At 36.1% G+C, this 18,780-nt stretch overlaps 1 protein-coding gene across 1 annotated transcript in view; it reads right to left on the bottom strand.

Moving 5' to 3' along the window:
• The window catches only part of SEMA3E (sema domain, immunoglobulin domain (Ig), short basic domain, secreted, (semaphorin) 3E), a 145,878-nt gene that overhangs the window by 27,288 nt on the left and 99,810 nt on the right, over positions 1-18,780 (bottom strand). The window contains exons 5-7 of the mRNA XM_010580945.1: positions 11,282-11,375; positions 3,350-3,469; positions 1,193-1,335 (exon numbers count right to left, since the gene is read on the bottom strand). Of these exons, the coding sequence (XP_010579247.1) occupies positions 1,193-1,335; positions 3,350-3,469; positions 11,282-11,375 (357 nt within the window). The remainder of the gene's footprint in view (positions 1-1,192; positions 1,336-3,349; positions 3,470-11,281; positions 11,376-18,780) is intronic.

Genomic DNA, 18,780 nt, shown 5'->3' on the forward strand with positions numbered 1-18,780 from the left:
CCCCGGCCGCCCCGAGTCGGCGCGGGGGGGGGGGGGGGGGGGGGGGCAGGGAGCCAAAAAGAGATGGGGTCAACACAGCAGGAGCATGGCCTGAGTGGGGAATGGGTAATCGTGCAGGGCAGTGGAGGGAAGCAAGGTCTTTCCTTGTGACTTTTCTGTTCCTTCTGGTAAACCTTATGCCTGGCTGTGATAGCAATTGGCTGGACAATTCAATCCTTTGTTCTAGTTTCCTAGCTGCACAATTTTCCTTAGTTGCTGTTGAGAAGAAGAGGAACGAGAGATTAAATGAAAATATTAATTAGCTACTATTTATAAAGCACTCTATAGATGGTTGACATTGCACCCCTCCTATTGTTCTTGCATCGAAAGAGGTTTTCAAAATTTACAGTATCACAGGACAGTTGAATTTGGCAGGGACCTTTGGAAATCATCTAGTCCAACTGCCCTACTCAAAGTAAGTTGCTTTGAGGAAGTTGCTCAGCAAATTGCTCAGCCCCATGTCCAGTCAGGTTTTGAATATTTCCAAGGATGAAGACTCTGGGCAACCTCTGTCAGTGTTCAACCACCCCTGCAGTAAAAAAATGTTTTCTTACATTCAGGTGGAATTTCATGTGTTTCCATCTTTGCCCATTGCCTCTGGTCCTATCCAGCTGACTGACAGGGTAGCCATCAACCCTGCACAAATGCAGGTGAGTTAAGTTGGTTCCTTGCTGACTGAATAGGAAGGCAAGAGGGAATGTCAGAGAGGACTGGTGGCTGGGCTGGTCCTCTCACCAGGAATGTGAAGGGACATCAATTTATATCAGCTGTGAGACCTACAAGAGGCCCTGGACCTACAGCCAATACTAAGGGCATTGGAGCCTTGATCTGAATTGAGAATATGGATGTAAGAGAGTCCCGTGGGCAACTGCTATTACTGTTACCACATATCAGCACAAAGAGAGGTGGAGTTGAATAACAAGATTTCTGAACTTTGCCCTTCTCTCTCAGCAAAATTTGGCTTCAAGCCCAGATTTTGGATCGCTTTTGAATTTTCTAATGCTTGAGGCTATTTAGATGTAGGGTTTTCATTCAGACCTATAACTTACTCCCACATAGATTAACAGATGCTATTTTTTCCTGGGTAAGAAGGACCAAAGAAATCAGCATGCTTTTTTTTCATTTAGCTGGGGAATCAGAAAAAGGATCTTACCGCACATACGCGTCCCACTCTAGTATATATGGCATGAGTGCTTGTCTCTGCCTCTAATGCTTTTTCAGTAAAGAAGAAATATACTTTGTTATCATCATGGTCTTCATTGTCAGGAATCATGTATGAGCCAACGAATTTTGGTTCTTTAAAAGAAAACAAAAATGAATTGAATTCAAGTTTATTAAAACTTTCTCTTACTTTTTCAATCCTTAAAATCAGCTGGTAGCAAAGAAAAAATAAAATTAAAGAATCAGGGATCTGTCAGTCACAGAGCTACCTAAGGGGAATAGGGTGATAGGAAAAAAAAAATCTTTTTTTTTTTTTGTGGGTGAATATCTATAGAACATGTGGAATACATTAATGTCAAGCTATTTTTATAGCTTCAATTCACAAATCAATATTCCCTTGTATGCGTGCAAGAAAAAGACCTCTTTCCAGTCCCATTCTCTGGGATTTATATATTTTAATTTGGATTAGGCTAAAACCTGGCACTAATATTCACATAACAATCTCTGATCTCATGCAAACCAGGTGTAGGAATGTCAACTTCAGACAAACGGCCTTTTAGATAAAGAAAAATCTCTGGTAGTTCACCTAATAGATGCTATATGAACATATATCTTCATAGACAGAAGATGCATTGTGTATCTTTGTCATGAAATAAAAACCTTCTAAATTTTTTCCTGTTTTGACATTTTGCTGCAAAGTTGAAACCTAAGTTCAGACTTCAGTCCATGCCTGTATACCTTTTAACCCCACACCAAGCAGAACTGTGAATGGTTTCATCTCACTGACTTGTAGCAAAGTTTTTACAAGTTCTTTAAATGAGAATATCATTCATACAATTAGTATGATTTCTTAAGAAGCAATGGGTACTGTAAATATTTTCTAACTTCCTGTCCTATGAAAATAGTCATTGCATTTTAAGACATTGATACAGCACTTGCTAATTTTCTGAAGTGTTTTTAATAGAGATTTTAAAATACTGCCTTTCTGCAAAATTAAATTTCAAGTATAGACAAAATGAAAAGCAAAGTTTGAGAATTCTGTATCTAAAAAAATGAAATCTTCTAGAAAGAAGAGAAAGTTCACCTGCATATTGTGAACATCCACCTGACTGTTGCTATCCATATAGCTCCAGTCTAAACACTCAGTTCAGCAAGGTTCTAAGTATTGGACTTAAAGTAGATGTAAGAATGTTCTAAACGTATTTAAAAAAAAAAAAAGTATTTAATTCAAGTTTCAGGCCATACTTGTGTAGGAAGAAATCTGCAGCAGAACTATTTTCTCTCTTCTGATTCAGGGGAAAACTTCCTTGAAATTTAAGAGAAAAAACTTCAATGTCCTTTCACTGAAAAGATGATGCTCACCACATGAATCACCATAAAAGGCAATTATTGACTCTCCTTGCCAAACATTAGCAGTAATTATGTCACTCTTATGATGAAATACTGCAATACTTTGGGAGCAAAACAAATCAAGATCCTGACTCTCCATTTCACAGAAATTTCAACACTTTGGAATTCAGTTACATTTCACATTGAAGAGTATGAAACAAATTCTAAATTTCCCAGCACATGATTTTTCTCAGTATTTTTCTTGTGGAATACGTTCATTTTCTCCTTTAAAATTACATGCTTTAACTTTTTATTTCATTTAACTGTATGATCATCATATGTTTATTATTTTGCATTATTGCATGATATCTCTTTAGTACACAACTTGGCAAAGATTGAGTTGTTTTATTGCAACATAAAGACAAAATGATCTCATCGAGAAAAAAAGAGTACTGTGTTCTATTTAGAAGCTCCCATTAATTAAAGAGAGAATTTTAAAATATTATTTTAATTATATCTGGCATATCATGAAATAGTATAGAATATTCAGAGTATAAATTAAAATAAATTTTTAAAGTGAAAAATGAAGGTTTTTAAAGTTCTGCTTGTTAAATCCAATATGTAATCAAAGTAAAGATTTTAATTTGTTCATCCTGGCAGGGGGTTCATGAAAAATTTCATGCAAAAGAGATAGTTTAAACAAATTCATCTCCAAATGTATATACATATGCATGAACAATATCTTTTTAATTTCTGGTTAAACAGAAATTGTCTAGTCATCTGAAACACCTCTGGCTCCTCCTTCTCCTCCTTCCCATACCTTTCAACAGGCGCTCACTGTCGGGTTCAGTTCGGAGATGGGCCATGCGATTCATGGTGCGAAAGAGAGCAGCATCTCTTCCCCAGTAGTCACTGTAGAGACCAGTAAAAAGTTCACCACCTGCAGATCATACATTAAAAAACAAAAACAAAACAAAATGATTTGGTAATGCTCTACATATTATTTTCATTGCATATGATAGGAACTGCATTATAAACATGGCTTGTTAGTATTTGCTCAAATTCAGGTAAGAAGGTGTCCTGGTTTCAGCTGGGATGTAGTTAACTGTCTTCCTAGTAGCTGGTACAGTGCTGTGTTTTGAGTTCAGTATGGGAAGAATGTTGATAACACTGATGTTTTCAGTTGTTGCTCAGTAGTGTTTAGACTAGAGTCAAGGATTTTTCAGCTTCTCATGCCCAGCCAGGGCACCTGACCCAAACTGGCCAACAGTGTATTCCATACCATGGGACGTCCCATCTAGTTTAGGAACTGGGAAGTGGGGGGCAGGGATTCGCCGCTCGGGCACTGGCTGGGTGTCAGTCGGCGGGGGGTGAGCAATTGCCCTGCGCATCATCTGTACATTTCAATCCTTTTATTACTACTGTTGTCATTTTATTAGTGTTATCATTATCATTATTAGTTTCTTCTTTTCTGTTCTATTAAATCGTTCTTATCTCAACCCAGGAGTTTTACTTCTTTTCCTGATTTTCTCCCCCATCCCACTGGATGGGGGGGGAGTGAGTGAGCAGCTGCGTGGTGCTTAGTTGCTGGCTGGGGTTAAACCACGACAGAAGGTGAGCCACTAAGTTACATATAGTCTAAAGAGTATATGGACATCATTCCAGCCAGCACTGCAACATTTACAGTTGGAACAGCACAAGGACAAGAATTTTAAATTTCATTCGTGGGCTTGGCCTCATTTTCAAAACTGACTTAGTGACTTCAGGATAGATTCTCACGCAAAACATGAAGGCATTAAATTAACATCTAACCACATCTGCCACAATAACATCGGCCACATCAGGCACCTGAGTTCAAAGATCTTACTGTCATTCAGTTAGTGCCTGGCCCTGGAGACACTGACCCTAAATTTTCACCACTGCAAAGGCTCTGACCAGTGGTTTGCTTCTGAGCACTTCCAGACATGCCCTGGTCTTGCTAATGAGAAGCAACAAATTGCTCAGTCCCAGAACTGGAAGGGACATGTTGGGTTTATGAAGAGCCACAAATAACAGGAGCCAGAAAATGGGATGAAAATGCAGCAGCAGGTTTCAGAGGATGCAGTGCTAAGGAAAAGAATAGCAATAGCTGCACCAAACCAGTGATTTGGGCTACACTGCATGGATACAGCTCGAGGCTAAACCATGGCTGAATCCACAGATTGGACCCCAAACAGGGCAATGTTTCCTGAGCATAGTTATCAGATTTGGCTCTGCGCAAAACATGGCTGAAAAAAGAGATTCATTAGAGAAGCACATACTGAAAATACTGGAGGGCTGGATGCAGTTATCTCCCCAGTTGATGAGATAAGAAGCAGTACCTGCTACTTTAGAAGTGATTTCTATAAACAAGCATGTTTTATTAGGCTGAGGGGGTTTTCCAGCCAGCCTACTGGAGCTGTTCCACTTACCTGAAATACCTACAGTTTGGGTATAACTTGCTGGCTGAGGGGCTTAGGTGTTCAGTGGACAGAGAAAAACAGCCTTTTTTTTTTTTTTTTCTGGTCCAGCAATAACTTGTTTTCATATCCTTAAAATATTCACCAGGTGGGGACAGGACTTGAGATCTCATCCATCCTGCATAACTGGTGATGAGTATTTCCTGAAAAATTTATGGGACCAGAAATTGGGTCCCACTTTCAAAGGCTTTAAGTGGCATTCACAAATTAAGCAAGAATAGGAAAATATTAGAAATAATATGCTGATTTCCAGTAACTGTTGAAAGTCTATATGTAGTTTGGTACAACTGGATCATACATATGTTAAAAAATCCAGCCTATCTCTATCTGACCTGTCTAAAATTGTGATATTGGATATATTTTACTTTAGTGAAATACCAGCAATAATTCTACCTTTTAGTTATGTATGGGTGCAATTCCCCTTAACTGACCAAGCATTAAGAATAGTAGATTTCATATCCTTGTGGACTTAGATTAGAACTTTTTTAGGCCCAATTTAAGAATCATTCAGTTATTGTCACTAGGTGGCATCCTTATGTTAGAAAATAACACAGCAGGACAAACCTCAGAAGAAGAGGGAAATATATTATTTCCAGCTGGTGGCTAATTTGAGTGGAGGTTTCAGTGACATGGCTTCCTACCCCCTAATCAAAATAAACGATTGATCCATTCAGATAACATTTACTGGCATTTTTAAAGGATTCTACCAAAAGCAAGAATTTTGCTTGTTGGTCTCCCTCAAAGTGTGAATTTTGTTTCTCTTAAGAGATATATATGCATTGAATGATACTATAAGCCTGAATGATGATTCTGAAAAGTTCATAGTTTGGCAGCTGGGCCTGGTTCAGAAACCTCTGCTGATTTGGAGCTGAGCATAGTTTTGCCTTAGGCTTCACCATATAAAGAATGCATATTGCCTTGTAAAATACATGGTCATGATTTAGTGAAATGAAAATTAAGTATAAATTATAGCATCAATAGAAGTTAAGGTTACCCAAAACTAATAGAGAGCTTTATTTTTTAAACAACAGAGAGCTACTTAAACAACAGGATTTGCCAGTGTCTGAATAATGTTCCAAACAATCTTCACAACCCTAATTAATGTGTTATACTAGTCATAAATCCCCCTTTAAGAATTCCATTGGAAAAATATCTCAGACTGTTTTTTTTGTGTTTTTTTTTAATTGTGATGATGTGTAATACAAAATGTGATGCTTTTATCCTTTCAGCGCCGTCGTGAATCTTAGAAAGTGCATCAGTGCAGGGTAAACGATTCATCACATATTGCTAGTGATCAGGTTTGACATTTATAAGTCCAGATGTTCAGAAGTTTGGATATGAAGCCTATACCTTCTGTTTGACATAGGTATAAAATGTTAGTATATGTAACCAACCTGCTGGTATGGCATTCTACCATATAGTAAGGGAATTATCACTGATTTTATCTGTGGGATCCTGAGGGGGAAAAAATGGAAGTTCCAGTTTTGGGTGGATATTGTTCCATGAAAGATATTGCACAGATACAGAAAATAAATCTGATTTTTTTACCCTGAAATGTTACTAAACTAAACAATTAGACAAGTATCAAGTGTGAGCAGACAAGTCACCTCGCCTAAGGAAAGCAATGAGACAATGCTGATAAGTGTGACTGACAAAGACCTCCGTACAAGAACATGCAACATAATTCTGAGATCTTTTGCACTTTTGACATTAAGAGGATCTTCTCTTTTCCTCTTCAGTAGTCTTTTGCATATCCTTTAAATCCATGTTACAAGTTTTGAACACTGCTAAGTTTTTAGAGGTGCAGACTAATTCTAGATTTAGACACAACCTGAGGTTGAGGTTTAAAAAATCCTGGCAAGATTGCTACTCTTTTCTCCTCCATTGAAAAACTACTACTACATATCAGCTCACTCCCGCCTTGGTTGCAGGGTTTTATACTGCTGCACATCACGCTGATAAACTAGTATCTTCCAGTGAAAATCAACTGAGCGGTTTCACAGACCTTCACCACTCCTCCTCTCTTCCAGTCTACCCTCAGCTTCACATGTATTTGCAAATTGCTAAAATTTAAGTTTTAACACAGCCTGGTTAATTCTGCTAGAACAAGAATAGAAACTTCTTTCCTTATTTAAACAAACAAAAAAAATCCCATGGACCTCAAAAATCAGTTTTAGCTTAAGTGACACATGCACATTTTTTAACTAGCATTCTTTTCAAGCAAACAAATACATCAAAGTTCAGTTGGGACCACTTAAAAAATATGTTTATTTTTTGCCCTTTGCTCAGAGCAAAATATTAACATAACCAAATACAAACCTTTTTTTCTAAAACCAAGAATTCCTAGATGACAACCCTTAAAGTAAAACAGATTGAAGCATGTGATTTAATTTAAAGAACTTAATATATACAAGGGATTTCTATATATAGGCTGCTTCCTCCTTAGAAGTGGGTTTCCTTCATTTATTACTGGCATGTTTTGTGTACCTGCTTCCAATTGGAAGGTAATGCAAATGCAAGCTATTATTCATCAGTAGTCCTTTTTGTGTAAAATCTCCATTATATCAGTTTCTACAAAGTGGACTAGCTGCAGCACCTTTCATGCATTTCTTTGACTGTCAGCCATTTATTGCTCACATGACAACTAAAATCAGAATACCAATTCACATTTTTAGCAAGTGATACTTTTCACAGTAGGAAAAAAAACCAAATTCAAAATAAATTAGCTATTTTTTAGCTGGTAAACTTCCTCTATAATTGTATTTTCTGTTTGTCACTCAAGTATTCTGTCTTCTGTTTTGAGAGAAAATGTATTTATTTTAGTTCATTATTTAGAGTAAAAGAAAAGACACAAATACATTAAACTGTTTTAAAACTGTAAAGCCTGTAAAACTGTAAAAACTGTAAAAGAAATTATTATCAGAATGGATTCCCTGTGAAGAAAAACATATTCAAATGTAGTTTAGGTTTTCACCACTTGCTTGTGATGTATTGCAGGTAATGAAACATAGACATAAACTAATTACTCAGCTTTCAAGAGCTAGAGTGGTCTAAGTTAATCAGTGTGCATGATCTGATATCAAAAATAGTTTTGGCTATTGAAAGCAGATGGGACAGTTCATTAGAAATAGACGTCCAAAAGTTTTATATGCTGTTTATCTAAACATACACATTTTATTCAGCCTGTCTGCCATCCAACATTTCTTCTGTTTCCTGATGCTGACAATAAATTGCTAGAAGTTAATTGTTCATAAATTGAAGAATTCATCACAAGCTACTTTACCACTGGGTCAGATAACCTGTAATAAAACTTATGACAGCATGGATATTTAGTTTTAAAGCCAAGTCACGAACTATTTTTTTCTTGAAGTGGGTATTTTAACTGATGTGTTGAAATACATGAAGAGATACAGAACAAGAGATTCTCTTTCTTCCTAAATTAATCTAGCTAAATCTGGTTCTAATTAGTAACGGTGCAAATGATCTTTCAAGATCAAGATTTTAAAAGCTTTTAAACTTTTATCAGAGGTATGTAAAGTTTCCTTGTTAGTCTAATCCTCACTGTTACTCAATAGCCACACTGGTGTAGGCTGCTGTGTTAATGTGAGTTTCAGAGGTGGAAACAGGTTTTGAATTGTTTAGTGAGGAAGAAGAGGATGCTGGGATGTGAAAGGTTTTGCTAACAGGTTTGCATAAAGCCTTTTCTAGGACATGCACATTGGCTAAACCTACATAGGAGTGTGGAGGCAACTCTGGGCTGTAGCCTCCAAGGGCACGCTGACCCCATACCAGAAGCAGATTTCACTTTCTAAGAAAACTGGAGTGCATGAAGAAGAAGGGAACTTCCAAACATTGGAGGAAAGACTGGAAGACCAGTCCTGGAGGGTGCATGGTGCAATTTTCATCTCCTGTCATGGGGTCATGGCCACCATGAGCTGGGATGAGGGCTCAGGTGAATGAAGGATCATCCCTTCCTTCAGAGTGCACTTGACATTAGACGTCTCAATTAAAAGATTCTGTAATATTCACCATGTTTGCATCTATGTCTTCTACCCTCTTCAAATGGATACCTACAGAGATAAAAGATATATGTTCTGAAGTCGAAGGAGCAGCATTAATTCTGTTTATTCTGTAAGCTGTGTGCCTCTGGTTAGTAGAAGTTAGTAGAATATAGTAGAATACATGGAAATACAAACTCCTTTAGGATATTTTTCTAAATGTTGGAAGTGTTTAATTCCAATAGTATAAAAATATAAAAGCATAAATAAAATAATAAACTCTGAAGAATTCTCTTATGCTTTTAAAATATCATTCTGCGATCACTTGAAATTATAGACTTCCCAATGGAGGCCTATAAAAACAGCCTCTAAATACCTTTCTCAGGTCATCTTAGTTTTGATGAAGATGTGAAAGTTTGTCTGGTTTTTGGTGTTGTATCAGTGATCTGACAAAATATATTATTTTCTCCTGTTAATCTTGCCACATTACAGAATTGTTAGTTTTGTGAGATTGATTTTGTAAGTTTTTGTCAGTGGATGTCCAAGACTCTGATCAGCTTTTATCAGAGAAGGGCTTATTTAAAGGATTTCTCTTTCAGATGAAACTGTGAGGATCCATAGGACCTCCCATAATCCAGGCAAACTAATGAATAGGCCAGAAACACAAGGACCAACCATTAGTCTTGAAGTGCTCAGTGGTACAATCTGGCTTCCATTTAAGCAAATAAAATTCACATTGATCTCACAGTGGGAACATGATCAGGTTAATTTATTTACTTAGTTCTGTCTGAGGAAAGGTTGAGAAGGACTTTAGGATTAGACCATGAGGTTTCAGGCCTACAGCAAATTCCATAGGATAAGTCTTTGTTCCCAGGCTAAACTAAGACTGGAATCTGTTAAAAACTGTAGAAACAATTTAGAAATAAGGGTGGAAGAAAAGCGTAACAATCTGTGCTTCATGGATTTTGGAAGGTCAGTCAAAATACAGCAATTTTTTCTGATTCTTTCCTGACTTCTAAACCCAATAACTCTTAGGAATTCAAGCTGTAATTTTTTCTTAATGGGAATGAACAATATTTTGATGAATTGCTGCAGTTTGAGAGATTTGGCATTACTGATAAATATTCTTTTTGTAAGTAATTTGTTAATGTAAAAGGACAAATAAACCTAGCGCATAAAAATACATCTGTCACTCATGAACAATACCTCCTCACCACCATGGGTGAGTGTGGTTAATAATCAAAGATTTTAGCTGTCTGATTTTAAGATTTGAAGTCAAATGTAAATATCAAAGGGCCTTAAAATCCTCTAACTCCTTTATCCCTGAAAAGTTGAAAATTTATTTGATCTTTAGCTTCTTTTTCTAGCTCTTTCTTTTAATAACTATTCCTTCTGAATGCTCAGTTTTCATCTTATGTTTTCTAAACCCAGAAATCACTGTGTTACTCCCTAAATGCATCTAGCTTTCACCCTTTACCTGCTGTTCCAGTCTATTTTTAGTCAATGTACTACAATATTGCCAAGACTGTGTTTGCCTGATCTCACAAAATGTTTTCAGGAAAACATCACAGAGGAAAAAACATATGGTTTGCTATACTACAACTTCAAAGGTCCCAGCCCTACAGTGATATACTTACCAGCAAGGCACAGAGGAGCACTATCTCAGCACAGCTTTCTGGCACTGCAGGACTTAAGACTGAAGTCTATTTTTATAACTGTCGAGTATAAGATCAACTCTCCTAACAGAGAATCACCAGTTTTGCATAGTTTTGTTAGAAGGTGACATTGAAAAAAAAATCTATTTTGATCTCAAAAGCTGTAATTTATATAAACAATAAATGTTTCATATAAAACCAGTTAAATTCACATTTTTACAAGATGCTTGCTTCTCGGTTTACATCTCAGTAGATGAAAAATAATAAATTTTGTGTATTTGTCTCAGTGGTGTAAAAGACTAAGCTAGACATATTGCTTTGCTTTGAAGGAAAGCAGGAAAGTATTGTTTCCAAAATTACACAACAATCAATTACCTCTTCAGGATGGCACGTGTCATATAACATGTACTCACTTCAGCGAGACACCCTCGCTGGAGTTAATGCTGCCTTGGATATAGTGTTAATGTGGGCAGCACCATGAGGATTAAGTCTGACATATGGAAAGTTGCAATGGAAGACTGACAACACTTTGGTGTGCTGAAGAAAGACTCAGAATGACAGATTGACAAGACTGTGAAGCGTGTGACATAAAGATCATTACCAATTAAGATCGAGGTGAAGGAAGAACTGGGGTCAAAAGGGCACCTGCCTCGTCCTCTCTCAAATTTGTGCGATTCCAGTTGAAACAGATGATCCTTTAAAAACAAAAATCACAGAAAACAGCTTAAACCCTACAGGCAAAGAAAAGTGTCCTGAGAGACGAGCTTTAACTTTGCTATACCTTTGTAACGGATTGACTTCATTAGGGAGAAAACACAATTACGGTTACTTACTGATGTACTAGTAAAAATTCTCTGGGTTTCTACAAATCACCTTTGTGTGTGCACTACCCTGAAAAAGTCAGTAAAATATGCACTAAAATCGCACTTATTTCATTTCTGTGGGAGTAGGGAGTAAAGATTCCTCTATCTTTTCTCCAAATTATCTGAACATTAAATAGATATCTAGCTATGGAATGTGTTTCCCCCTTTAAACATTTTTTTCTTCCAGTAGTTGTTAAATATATCATGCTGTGTTATCTTCTCTTGGTAGCTTTGAGATGTTTATATATCTTCTTCATAAAAGTATGTTTAGGAATGAATCCCCAATTATGGTTTTCAGAGCAGATGTGATTTCTGCATTGAATTTAACAGAATATCAGTGTAAAAAGAATATCGGCAACTTAGTTTAATTTGTCTGTATAAGGCTTTAAAGGCTGAGAAAGAATTTACAATTTAAATTTTTGTTTGCAGTGCTATGTTTGTCCCAGCTTTCTCAAAAGAGCCCATTAATGTCTGATTAAAATACCAAGTGACAGCACAATATTTTTTAATTTATATATTAACAAAAAAGCATACCACAAAACATGAGGATGGGGGAGAATAAAAGGGCAAATAGAGAGAAAGCTATGAAAGTTTCATAAAAAAATATGCCACCCAGCCATCAAGTGTGTGACTAGTAAACATTTTGATAGTCTAGCAGTTCCAGTTCTGTGTAACAGTTTTACTCAAAAGTCTACTGAAATGCAGATTATGTCAATATACTGGATAAATGCAACCTACCTGTTCAGTAAACTAATCTCAGCTTCACATTGCTAATATACTAAGACAAATGTTTTGTGAGGCATAACATTAGATGTGACAGGACCCCAAATCCCCCAGAATTTTGAAGAAGATCTGCCTGGATCTCTCCCTTACAGCAAACATTCTCAAAAATATCCAAGAGGCTTTTTAACCATAAAAATCAGGTTTTATTAGACCTAACTTTCCAGGTATTTATTAGAATAACTCAGTATTCACACAGAAAAGATCTAGACTGGACAAAATAATGTCCTGGTAGTCCTTTTTTAAGTATATATAGTCCTTTTAGTCCTTATGTCATTATATCAGGTCCTTTTTCCTTCTGTTGGCTACATTCATGTAGTTTTAGGGGGCTGTAGCATATGCAGCTCGGTCCCTAGAAAGTTTTGCTTTTGAGAGATACAGAGACCTGATTATGTGTCTGCTCTCTGCAATGCTTTATTGCCCGCTCTCCTTCAGATGACTCATCTATGTCCACCCATTCCATCCTACAACCTACAAATCTTTCTCTTCCCAAGGAAGTGCGATTGCCCCCAAAGCAAAACTAATGTTCTCTTCAGGTGGCTCCACTCATGACAGTTATCCTTTCCTGAAAAACACATAAAAAGACAAGGAGCAAAGAAGCAGAAGAGATACTACCATTGCATGGGATGGAAAACTGATAAGACAATAATAATAAAAAATATTTTTTTTAAAAGGACAGAAAGAAAAAAGATACAAAGAAAGTGGGAAAGTTGTAGAGCTGTTACTTCCCACTCATTGATGAATAATTGAATATTTCTATGCATTTCATTTAAAACAGTTAATCCTGAATTTGTCACAAGCCGCTCCACTTCAAAGCAAAGTAAGATTCCCATTAGCTACAGAGTTCCTATAAAAATGGGATGTAACTCAGAATGCAGGTCTGGAAAAATAAGACATCTGTTTCATGTCTATCTGAAGTAAAAAAAAATCCCAAAATAAAACTAGCAAGCAAAAACCATATAAAATGTAAGTAACGGTCCTAAAACTCACAAGGTAACAAGGCATTCAGAATCTCACCTCTCCAGAAGCTCCTGTATTGGCCTAACCCTAGCACACTAGTGCCTGATGTTAAAGCTGATGCAGTAGAAAATAATCATCCTGAGTAGAGACTGGTGGTGCAGGAATATTATTTTCTGCTGTATCAGCTTCAATTGCACATCGGTAGTAACTATTCCCCTCTGCTGTTGGGTAAATGTCAAACAATGAAGAAATATTTCTCTGTGTGTGGAAATCTCAGCCCCATTCCCTACTTTTCAAACATCACATACCAGGTATTTTTCAAAACTAAATACCATAACATTTTGGGTCAACAGTAGGAAAAAAAAGAGTAAGGTGAACTCAGGAAGGGAAGGAAAAACCTTCTAAAACCACGCAAAAGGACTAGGGAGTCATAATTGTCATAAAATATGATGTAAAGGAAATATTTCTAAAAACAGTCTGTCTGATGTTATTTATTCTCTAATCAGATATTAAAAATAAAATTACTCATGAAAAAGTTTATCTTCTGGGATCTCAACTAAACTATTTGTCAATGAATCAATTCCACAAAGAAGAAAACCCCCAATTTTTAGAAAGAAAGATGTAGAAGTAAGTGGAGAGATAAACTGAGGGTTAAAATTTAATAGATTTTTTCCTAGTCTTAATGCTTTCTGTTCGCTTTTCCCCACAGTAAAATAAAAATGGACTTGTCCATGAAAGAAAAAAGTAACAAATTTAAAACTGATTACAGAAAAAACACACTCAGGTACAGTGATCAGGTGTGGAAACAAAATTATTTCAAAACAATACCTGAAGAAATTATATTATCCATATTTCATGGTTTATAGCATATGGCTCATATTTCATCCTGCATAGGGAATAGAAACTGAAATTTTTTGTGCTGTAGGACAAGACATGATCCCACCAGGGCATCATTAAACCACACTTCATATTCAGGTCTTCCCCTGGTAAAATGCCAGTGATTCTCAGACCAGGGAGACTTGGCTGGTATACGAGTCTTCCAGATGATGTGGAAGGATTTGGTGTCAATGTGCACCAAATTATACTACCACAATGAAAAAGCTACTAATGTAGTTAACCATTCCCTTGAGAACCAGAATGAAATCAATGATAATCAATGGTAAAGACCCAACTCTTTTAACTTTCACGACATGAATGTGTTTAAAGCAACTAACCATATGACCATGGAATGAAAATGTTAAGCAGTACGCATAGTATCCTTTCATTATCTACATTTTAACAGCTGGAATTCCTGAATAAAGATTGTAGCTTAAACATATAATCTAATGCTAATGCTGAAGGTACACAAAAATTTGGATTTCAGTGCAACTTGGAGAAGTTTTTAAGTGGATCTCACCAGTTTTGACATAAAGCAGGATGTGTATCTCATAAATGCTTGCAGATGCATGTAACTGTCTGAAAAGTCACTGAAAATGTAAGGAGCGACTCTTCCGAGAGAGATTTTCCACTTTCACCTTTTAGGACAGCATACCAAATATTCCATGGTTGCAATAAGTTATTCCCATCACTGAGGCAAGTAACTGAACATCAGGTGTTAGATGTGTCAGCTTCCACGGGATGCCAGTTTAGATGAAATAAGTGTTACACATTAATAATCAGCTTTGAAGGCTAATACCATAATTCTAACCCTCCTTGCTGTTTGTGACATTGGAATCCCTTGAGAAATGTCAGAAGAAAACTGACAGTTTCCTCACAGATTATCCAACACAGCAATTCAACATTGCAATTTATTTTACGGGCACGTTTCAGTGGTTAGGGTAAAAATTATGCAAAAACGCATATGGAGGGCTGGGAGTGGACTTACAAATTTCTACGTGTACTTTGGGAAAAGAAATGGGGTTCTGGGTTTGATTTATGATACCTATGACTCAGGAAACATAATACACTTTCAACTATTATAAAAATAATAATTTCTTTTAAAAAGAAATAGAAGATATTTCCAAGGGCATCAAGTATTTTCCCATTAACTTGATATGAATTGATAAATTTAGACAATGAAGAATAATGTAGGCTATAAATAATAATGAAAGAAAAGGTCAATCAAAGCCATTAAAATTTAAAGACTGTATTTAACTTTTGTTGCAGAAAATTGCTTTCTCTAATGCCAAGTGCTGCTTTGCTCTGGTTCAGGACAGCATTTATGCATGTGATTAATTTAAAACATATGCTTACTTCCATTCCTATTCAGCAAAGTACCTAAGCCTATTCTCAATGTTAATACAATGGTTGTATCTTTTCACTAAATCAGGGACTTAAAAATATAGAGGCTTTGGCTAGGTTTTCCTAAGATATTATTTTTATGAGAAAAAATAATTTGATTTTCTGTAAGGTTTTTTTTTTCACTTTCAGGTTTTATTATTTTCCAGGTAACAAAAAAGTAAAATATATCATACTGGCATTTTTTAAAAGGAAATTTAAAGCATTTCAGAACCTTTAATTACATACTTGTGTATCCATATGCTTACAGTACAGCCAAGATCTGCTCTCCAGGAGACCTGTGCCTTTTTGTGGTTGGTACTTTTTTTGGTTGTTTTTGGGTGTGTGTGTGTTTTTTAAGAAGTGCATGTTACTTATATTGTGGGATAGTAAATCATATTTAGAGTATTGTGGGGAGAGACTGTGCAGAATTTTGTGAATATAGTTTTTAACACTGGCTATACTATACACTATTACTCTATCTCACTGGACAAAAGTCATTGTTAGCTGTGATCTCATAGTTATTCAATCTTAGAGTAAGAATGACATTACACGCAAGAGCTGTTTGTTGTGTTTCATTTCCTAGGGGTTATATATCTGAGACTTTTTTAAAGAGAACTGTGAATAAGTAGGTTCACATGCAAAGTGCATCGAATGGGAAAGCATAAAATAGAGATGCACTGCTTGTGCGAAACTATGAGAAATGTTCTTTTAACAACCTTAATAAAGCCATGTGGTGCTAGCGTCATACAATGCGCTCTTTTTACTGTTCGAGGGATTCCTAAAGCATCAAAAAAGGGAGTATAAACATCAGAGATTCACCTTATTTGGTCACAGTGCCCTGTTTGAGGAAGAAGACTGTTGGGAAGGGATGGAACACACTGGGACACGCTGTCTCCGGAGGGAAAGGACATCCCCATGGACTGGCTGACTGAGTGACCTGGTAAAGTGGGTTTTCAACAAGGGTCATCAGGGTTGGAGGCTGAAGCCCAGAGCAAGAGAGAGAGCTGCAAGTGGAGAGGGTATAGGAGGGAGAGGGCTGCCAAGGGGATGTTCACATTCCTACTCTGAAGACAGCATGCTCAGAAGCTTTCCTTGAACCTCTGTATAAAACCTGTGAGCTTAATTTTCACTTGCACAGTTACATCCTCTCACAGAGCACTTCCATTGAAGTCCGTTGCAATTTTGCCCTTGTTCTTTAGTAGAATGACTCTGAAACCCTTGTTCCAAAATAGGGGATATTGTTCTTGGATTCACTGGTTCCACGTACTCTATTTTTTTTTTCCTAATACTATCTGAAAACCAAAGTAACAAAACAATAAAGTAACACATGGGAAAAAATGTGATTTAAAAACTTCACCAAGTTAGGTACACAGTGGGACACAGTTGCAGCTTTATCGACAGCCTTCAGCGCCATGGAAATGAATGTAATTTATGAAAACTCCAAGACAGTAACAGACTTTATTCTGTAGAAACTAAAATTTAAAAATATTTAACATAGCAGGTGTGCTATTTTAAAACAAAGACAACATTTGTTGCCCATATGTACTTTCCAGTTTATTCAAATAATTTTTAAGTCTGGTTTAATTTTAACAGTGCACCTTTAAAATCTGTCATTTTGCACATCCATATGTACCTATGTGAACTCACACAGCCTAACATGAGGAACGAAAGAACTTATTTCAAAATGAATCAAATATAAGATCTGCAGAGCATTTCACTGGTGTAACTGGATTTTTTTTTTCTCATGTGAGAAATTGAATACTGAGTGAATCCGGAGAAATTTTGTTACCACAATAGAAAGTCAACTGCAATGCACAGAATAAAGCTCATCTTAATTTCTATTCTCTTTTGCACTATAATGTTTTTAGTATAAATTCACATGACACTTTTTTTGCAAACATTCTTTTGTTCTGTATATTCTCAAAATATTTTTTCTCTTCTTTTCTTCTTTCTTGTATACTCACTTATCCTTACATTTTTATTTTGACATAGAAAGACACACTGAATACACTATGCAGAGGTTTCTTTTAGGAAGGATGAACCTTGACTTCCTCATTAAAAAAAAAAATCTGAAAAATCACAGAACATGTCTGTAAATCAGCAGAAAATATAATTCAAATATAAGTCTCCAAAATGAACTCTCAACTCCATGACCTGTCTTAATCTGTATATTTGCCTCATCAAGAAGGCATGTGGTAAAAGAGATGTATAGTAAAACATTTTGTATTTGCATAACAACAGAAAATAACATACTGGGTCTGGCTTGAAAAGATGTCTTATATCATATAGCCTTCTGTATTTAAGCAGACTAAATTTTGGTGCTAAGAAATATGTGCATTAGCAGTATCTGATAACTATCTTCCCAAATATTAGGTAGGTACCTAACTGATATAAATCCAAATAACTCATTCAAGAAATTAAAAATCTAAACCCAATAGAAAATGAATCAATATAATGAATTTTATATAAAGGAAGCTATGCTCCAAATATTTATAATAATACTAACAAGTTCCTTTTGCAACTTACTGGCATATTTAAGTCAACATAACACAGGCATGCAGATATATGGGTGAATAACACAAGGATGCTCCAACAGTGAAAGAACTTTTCATTTCATGATGTTATAACTTCTTTAAAATAATCCAAACACTAATTTTCAAAAGGATCTAAGCACTGGCAAAAAATTGCTTTGCTTGTTGTCAGAGGATTATTAACTTTTAAAATTTCACCTTCCATGTTCACTCAACTTTATTTTCCAAGGCAAATGGAGATACAACATTAGGGATAGAGTCCTCAAAGAACTGGCTGAAATAGTCAGGTCTCTGCTATTTGGCATAATTAAGATTATTTGGGAGGTAGTATTTCTTCTGAGGATCTGTTTTCAATCCTCTTTACTATCCAGTGACATACTGAAAAGATCAATCGTCTATGGGATGAGAGTGCATAAAATAATACAGACATTAAATCCTCCCTAAAAATTCAGATGTATTTTTCAGGTCTGTGCATTTTATTCCACGGTTAAATGATTAAGACACATTGGGCTCCAATCTGAAAACATGTTTAAAATCTGGAGCTATGTCAGACTGCTGTCTGAGTTTGCTAAAGGATTAGCAATTTTGACTTGTGTCAAAATATCTGGCCTAGAGTGAGAGAAATAATATATTTCCCCGATTTAATGTGTGTGAAATACTCTGGCAATAGAAGAAAAAAAAAAAACCAAAACCAAATACCAAACATC

Source organism: Haliaeetus leucocephalus, unplaced genomic scaffold, assembly GCF_000737465.1.
Source record: "Haliaeetus leucocephalus isolate CR32 unplaced genomic scaffold, Haliaeetus_leucocephalus-4.0 Scaffold751, whole genome shotgun sequence".
Classification (NCBI taxonomy): Eukaryota; Metazoa; Chordata; class Aves; order Accipitriformes; family Accipitridae; genus Haliaeetus; species Haliaeetus leucocephalus.